The sequence below is a fragment of the Squalius cephalus genome (genome assembly GCF_949319135.1).
Source record: "Squalius cephalus genome assembly, chromosome: 19".
In the NCBI taxonomy this organism is placed as follows: Eukaryota; Metazoa; Chordata; class Actinopteri; order Cypriniformes; family Leuciscidae; genus Squalius; species Squalius cephalus.
The window spans coordinates 34,332,934-34,341,235 of record NC_137140.1 but is presented as its reverse complement, the minus strand read 5'-3'; the positions used below and the strand labels follow the sequence as shown (position 1 = coordinate 34,341,235).

At 42.0% G+C, this 8,302-nt stretch overlaps 1 protein-coding gene across 1 annotated transcript; it reads left to right on the top strand.

Moving 5' to 3' along the window:
• Window positions 1-1,090: 1,090 nt before the first annotated feature.
• On the top strand, window positions 1,091-6,459 carry LOC307146699 (uncharacterized protein; the record flags this gene model as incomplete). The annotated part of the gene is made up of 6 exons (XM_079850909.1): window positions 1,091-1,397; window positions 1,483-1,569; window positions 1,983-2,066; window positions 2,289-4,214; window positions 5,070-6,184; window positions 6,349-6,459. The coding sequence occupies exons 1-6, from the start codon at window positions 1,100-1,102 to the stop codon at window positions 6,457-6,459; spliced, it is 3,621 nt and encodes a 1,206-aa protein (XP_079707035.1). The 5' UTR covers window positions 1,091-1,099.
• Between the last annotated feature and the right edge of the window lie 1,843 nt (window positions 6,460-8,302).

Sequence of the window (8,302 nt, the reverse complement as noted above, 5' to 3'; positions counted from 1 at the left end):
TGTAGAAATATTCCAAAAATGTGCTTGAGTACATTTAAAATCCTAAAATCACAAATTCAAAATAATTTATTTCTTAAGTATTCACCTTTAATGTGAGAAATAATAAATAGTACGTATTAAAGAACACTTGTGCATGGTCAGGGAATTTCAATTGATTGTAGCTGGTGAGTCAGTAATTTGGCATAATTTACATCATGAAGAAAAAATCAACTTTTAGTAGCTTTGCTATCCAAGGCATGGATACAAGAATGTTTCCAAATCACTGGAATCATTTAGTATAGTTTCATCAATAATTAAGAAACAATAATTAATTTAGTTTCCCATTGAGACAATGACCCTAAATGTCAAGCCAATGGCTGAAAAACAACAATAATAATACCATTGAGTGACCAAGTCAGAGTTCAGATCTCAATCAATTTACAGTATGGGTGGCCTTGGAAAAAGTCTGTCAAATCCCCAATCTCCATGCATGCAATCTGACAGACCTTGAATGGTTCTGCAAAGGGGGGAAATTACAGTTGCCAGATGTGAAAAGCTGATAGAGACTCAAGACTGTAATGTTGTTTACATTTACATTTTTGTAATTTAGCAGACGCTTTTGTTCAAAGCGACTTACAATTTAGGACTAAATTAAGCGAGTCATCGTGGCAAAAACAACGCAAGAAGTGCTAAAAATACGAAGCTCAGGCATTGTTCAGAGTAGCATAAGCCTGATAAGGGAGGATTAAAGAAAAAGGAAAGGTTTTTTAATTTTTTATGTAATTTTTATTGTTATTATTATGTTGTGATTATGTAGTGAAAGGTGCATCTACTAAATACTGACGTAAATGGAATGAGAGGAGGCAATTATTTGTGTTTAATACTTGCCATACATTTTTGTAATTTATACAATTATACTAGTAGTAAAAAGTTCAGTTTTGGAAAATATTTTAAAAAGTAACATTTCGAAGAGGATGAAAAGTTTTGATTCGAGGATTTCAATATTAGGGGTAATTTATTTATTTTTATTTACAAATATAAAACAGCGGATCCCTGCAACAACTACAATGATCTGGATGATTCATGGAGAGCCACCAACAATCAATATCCCTCTGAAATAATGTGTGACTGTGAGGTCAGCTGGAACGGCTGGTACCGACTCTATTTTGATGGTCAGAGTGTTCAGATGCCAGACACATGTGTTGATCAGGACAGCTGTGGCACTCATGCTCCACTGTGGCTGAACGGAGGACATCCAACAGTTGAGGATGGAGTGGTCACTCGAGATGTCTGTGGACACTGGAGCAATAACTGCTGCTATTTCCAATCTAATCCCATTAAAGTCAAAGCCTGCCCTGGCAATTATTATGTTTATGAGTTTGTGAAACCAGATTTCTGCTCTTTGGCATACTGTGCAGGTAAATACATTTACATCTTCCCAATTGTTTACATAAGTTATAATTGTATCTTTGTTAATCTACAGTGCATCAATATTTTTTTCAGATGTAAGGAACACAAACACTACCTATACTACTGTCACTCCAGAGACAATGTTAACCAAAGAAAGCACAACCATGGACATTACACCTGGTAATGAAATGTGCTAATTTTCCATCTGCAGGATTTATTACATGACTAGATCCATCTTAAGCATTTGTGTCTGCATATAAAGAAGTTAAAAAATAAAAAAGTGAAATGTGCAGTTAGAGGTCTCTTCTGTTTATGACTTCTGTTTATGATTTACTATTAGTAAGCAAATAGTATATATATATATATATATATATGTATGTATATATATATGTATATATATATGTATATATATATATATATATATATATATATATATATATATATATATATATATATATATATGTATATGTATATATATATGTATATATATATGTGTGTGTGTGTGTGTGTGTGTATGTGTTAGTGTCTGAGTAATTATTTAATGTTTTATTATTATCAAATTTATCAAATTTGTATTGATTTTGTTTTTCCAGATATTGGGCACAATACCACTTTCTATACTACTACCACTTCAACCATAACAACTACATTTATAGATACTACAACAATGGACACTGGTAATTTAATGTGCTATGTGAAAATTATGTTTTTTGTTTTGAATGACCAGATCAGATCTGTTATGAGTTGCATTTATATAAGTTAAACAGTTTGTGAAACATGGAATTCCCAAATTTGATTTGAATTTGATTTGTGAAATAACAGATCAAATTATGAATAAATAAAAATATATAAAACATTTTTAAGTTTAAATATATAAATATATTTACTGCCTCTTACAGAAAAAGTGGATACAACGAAGATAATGGAAACCACAAAAACAGAAAGTAAGGCTATGGAGAAGACAACTCCAGAAAGTACCACAACCGAGAACACAACAGCAGAAAGCATCTTAACTGAGACCACAACACCGGGCACCACAAAAAAAGAAAGTACGACTACAGGCAAAACAACTCCGGAAAGTACAACAGCCGAGACAACATCAGCAGAAAGCACCACAACTGTGGGTACCACAACACCAGAAAGTACCACAACACCAGAAAGTACCACAACCGAGACCACAACAGCAGAAAGCACCACCCCTGAGGCCACAAATGTGCTTACTACAACAACAGACAGCACCACATCAACAGAAAATATCAAAAAAGAGACAACAACAGCAGAAAGCACCACAAGTGAGGGTACCACAATCGAGATCACAACAGGAGAAAGCACCATACCCGAAACCACAGCCGTGGGTACTACAACAACAGAAAGCACTATAACAACAGAAAGTATGACCAAAGGCACAACAATTCCTGAAGGTGTAATAACTGAGACCACAACAGCAGAAAGCACCACAGCAACAGAAAATACCACAAGTGAGACAACAACAGCAAAAAGCACAACAACTGAAACCACAACACCAGGCACCACAACCATTGGAAGTACGACCACAGGCACAACAACTCCAGAAAATACAACTGCAGAGATAACAACAGCAAAAAGCACCACAACTGTGGGTACTACAACAACAGAAGGGACCAACACTGAGATCACAACACCTGGCACCACAACAGCAGAAAGCACCACACATGAGAAAGAAAGCATAACAACAACAGAAAGTACAACCACAGGCACAACAACTCAAGAAAGTACAACAGCAGAAAGTACCACAACTGTGGGTACCACAGCAACAGAAATTACCACAAGCGAGACCACAACAGCAGAAAGCACTACAACAACAGAAAGCACGACCACAGGCACACCAACTCCTGACAGTATCACAACTGAGACCACAACTCTGGGTACTACAACAACAGAAAGCACCACATCAACAGAAAGTACCACAAGCGAGACAACAACAGCAGAAAGCATCACAACTGAGACCACAACACCAGGCACCACAACAGCAGAAAGTATGACCAGAAGCACAACAACTCCTGGAAGTACAACAACTGAATCCACAACAGTTGAAAGCACCACACCTGGGACCATAACTGTGGGGACTACAACAACAGAAAGCACCACAACAACAGAAAGTACAACAGCCAAGAGCAAAACAGCAGAAACCACCACAATTGAGACCACAACTGTGGTTAGTACAACAACAGAAAGCACTCCAACAAAAAGAACAGTCACAGGCACAACAACTCCAGAAAGTACAACAGCCAAGATCACGAAAGCAGAGAGCACCACAACTGTGGAAAGTGCCAGAAGCGAGATCACAGCAGCAGAAAGCACCACCCCTGAGACCATAAGTTTAGGTACTACAACAACAGAAAGTACGACTACAGGCACAACAACTCCAGACAGTACTACAACTGGGACCACAACAGCAGAAACCACCACAACTGTGGGTACTACATCTGAGACCACAACTTTGGGTACTACAACAACAGAAAGCACCACAGCAACAGAAAGTACCACAAGTGAGACCACAACAGCAGAAAGTACAATCACAGGCACAACAACTCCAGAAAGTACAACAGCCGAGAGCACGACAGCAGAGAGCACCACGACTGTGGCTATCACAACAGCAGAAAGCACCACCCCTGAGACCATAACTTTAGGTACTACAACAACAGAAAGTACAACCACAGGCACAGTATCTCCTGAAAGTACCACAACAGAGACCACAACAGTAGACAGCACTACACCTGGGACCACAACTCTGGGTACTACAACAACAGAAAGCACCAAAGCCACAGAAAGTACCACAGTCGAGAGTACAACAGCTGAGACCACAACAGCGGAAAGCACTACAACTGAGCCCACAACAGCGGAAAGCACTACAACTGAGCCCACAACTGTGGCTACTACAACAACAGAAAGCATTACAACAGAAAGTACGACTACAGGCACAACAACTCCAGACAGAACTACAACTGAGACCACAACAGCAGTAAGTACCACACCCGAGACCACAACTGTGGATACTACAACAACAGAAAGCACCACAGCAACAGAAAGTACCACAAGTGAGACCACAACAGCAGAAAGTACAAACATAGGCACAACAACTCAAGAAAGTACAACCGCCAATACCACAACAGCCGAAAGCACCACAACTGTGGGTATCACGGTAACAGAAAGTTCCACAAGCCAGACCACAACAGCAGAAGGCACTACAACAACAGAAAATATGACCACAGGCACAACAACTCCTGAAAATATCAAAACTAAGACCACAACAGTAGAAAGCACCACACCTGAGACCACAACTGTGGGTACTACAACTACAGAGAGCACCACAGCAACAGAAAGTACAACAGCCGAGATCACTAAAGCAGAGAGCACCACAACTGTGGAAAGTACCACAAGCGAGATCACAACAGCAGAAAGCACCACCCCTGAGACCATAAGTTTAGGTACTACAACAACAGAAAGTACGACTACAGGCACAACAACTCCAGACAGTACTACAACTGGGACCACAACAGCAGAAACCACCACAACTGAGACCACAACTTTGGGTACTACAACAACAGAAAGCACCACAGCAACAGAAAGTACCACAAGTGAGAACACAACAGCAGAAAGCATCTTAACTGAGACCACAACACCGGGCACCACAAAAAAAGAAAGTACGACTACAGGCAAAACAACTCCGGAAAGTAAAACAGCCGAGACCACATCAGCAGAAAGCACCACAACACCAGAAAGTACCACAACCGAGACCACAACAGCAGAAAGCACCACCCCTGAGGCCACAAATGTGCTTACTACAACAACAGACAGCACCACAGCAACAGAAAATATCAAAAAAGAGACAACAACAGCAGAAAGCACCACAAGTGAGGGTACCACAATCGAGATCACAACAGGAGAAAGCACCACACCTGAAACCACAGCCGTGGGTACTACAACAACAGAAAGCACTATAACAACAGAAAGTATGACCAAAGGCACAACAATTCCTGAAGGTGCAATAACTGAGACCACAACAGCAGAAAGCACCACAGCAACAGAAAGTACCACAAGTGAGACAACAACAGCAAAACGCACAACAACTGAAACCACAACACCGGGCACCACAACCACTGGAAGTACGACCACAGGCACAACAACTCCAGAAAATACAACTGCAGAGATAACAACAGCAAAAAGCACCACAACTGTGGGTACTACAACAACAGAAGGGACCAACACTGAGATCACAACACCTGGCACCACAACAGCAGAAAGCACCACACATGAGAAAGAAAGCATAACAACAACAGAAAGTACAACCACAGGCACAACAACTCAAGAAAGTACAACAGCAGAAAGTACCACAACTGTGGGTACCACAGCAACAGAAATTACCACAAGCGAGACCAGAACAGCAGAAAGCACTACAACAACAGAAAGCACGGCCACAGGCACACCAACTCCTGACAGTATCACAACTGAGACCACAACTCTGGGTACTACAACAACAGAAAGCACCACATCAACAGAAAGTACCACAAGCGAGACAACAACAGCAGAAAGCATCACAACTGAGACCACAACACCAGGCACCACAACAGCAGAAAGTATGACCAGAAGCACAACAACTCCTGGAAGTACAACAACTGAATCCACAACAGTTGAAAGCACCACACCTGGGACCATAACTGTGGGGACTACAACAACAGAAAGCACCACAACAACAGAAAGTACAACAGCCAAGAGCAAAACAGCAGAAACCACCACAATTGAGACCACAACTATGGTTAGTACAACAACAGAAAGCACTCCAACAAAAAGAACAGTCACAGGCACAACAACTCCAGAAAGTACAACAGCCGAGATCACGAAAGCAGAGAGCACCACAACTGTGGAAAGTACCAGAAGCGAGATCACAACAGCAGAAAGCACCACACCTGAGACCATAAGTTTAGGTACTACAACAACAGAAAGTACGACTACAGGCACAACAACTCCAGACAGTACTACAACTGGGACCACAACAGCAGAAACCACCACAACTGTGGGTACTACATCTGAGACCACAACTTTGGGTACTACAACAACAGGAAGCACCACAGCAACAGAAAGTACCACAAGTGAGACCACAACAGCAGAAAGTACAATCACAGGCACAACAACTCCAGAAAGTACAACAGCCGAGAGCACGACAGCAGAGAGCACCACGACTGTGGCTATCACAACAGCAGAAAGCACCACCCCTGAGACCATAACTTTAGGTACTACAACAACAGAAAGTACAACCACAGGCACAGTATCTCCTGAAAGTACCACAACAGAGACCACAACAGTAGACAGCACTACACCTGGGACCACAACTGTGGGTACTACAACAACAGAAAGCACCAAAGCTACAGAAAGTACCACAGTCAAGAGTACAACAACTGAGACCACAACAGCGGAAAGCACTACAACTGAGCCCACAACTGTGGCTACTACAACAACAGAAAGCATTACAACAGAAAGTACAACTACAGGCACAACAACTCCAGACAGAACTACAACTGAGACCACAACAGCAGTAAGTACCACACCCGAGACCACAACTGTGGGTACTACAACAGCAGAAAGCATCACAGCAACAGAAAGTACCACAAGTGAGACCACAACAGCAGAAAGTACAAACATAGGCACAACAACTCAAGAAAGTACAACCGCCAATACCACAACAGCCGAAAGAACCACAACTGTGGGTATCACGGTAACAGAAAGTTCCACAAGCCAGACCACAACAGCAGAAGGCACTACAACAACAGAAAATATGACCACAGGCACAACAACTCCTGAAAATATCAAAACTAAGACCACAACAGTAGAAAGCACCATACCTGAGACCACAACTGTGGGTACTACAACTACAGAGAGCACCACAGCAACAGAAAGTGCAACAGCCGAGATCACGAAATCGGAGAGCACCACAACTGTGGAAAGTACCACAAGCAAGATCACAACAGCAGAAACCACCACAACTGAGACCACAACTTTGGGTACTACAACAACAGAAAGCACCACAGCAACAGAAAGTACCACAAGTGAGAACACAACAGCAGAAAGCATCTTAACTGAGACCACAACACCGGGCACCACAAAAAAAGAAAGTACGACTACAGGCAAAACAACTCCGGAAAGTACAACAGCCGAGACCACAACAGCAGAAACCACCACAACTGAGACCACAACTTTGGGTACTACAACAACAGAAAGCACCACAGCAACAGAAAGTACCACAAGTGAGAACACAACAGCAGAAAGCATCTTAACTGAGACCACAACACCGGGCACCACAAACAAAGAAAGTACGACTACAGGCAAAACAACTCCGGAAAGTACAACAGCCGAGACCACAACAGCAGAAACCACCACAACTGAGACCACAACTTTGGGTACTACAACAACAGAAAGCACCACAGCAACAGAAAGTACCACAAGTGAGAACACAACAGCAGAAAGCATCTTAACTGAGACCACAACACCGGGCACCACAAAAAAAGAAAGTACGACTACAGGCAAAACAACTCCGGAAAGTACAACAGCCGAGACCACAACAGCAGAAACCACCACAACTGAGACCACAACTTTGGGTACTACAACAACAGAAAGCACCACAGCAACAGAAAGTACCACAAGTGAGAACACAACAGCAGAAAGCATCTTAACTGAGACCACAACACCGGGCACCACAAAAAAAGAAAGTATGACTACAGGCAAAACAACTCCGGAAAGTACAACAGCCGAGACCACATCAGCAGAAAGCACCACAACTGTGCGTACCACAACACCAGAAAGTACCACAACCGAGACCACAACAGCAGAAAGCACCACCCCTGAGGCCACAAATGTGCTTACTACAACAACAGACAGC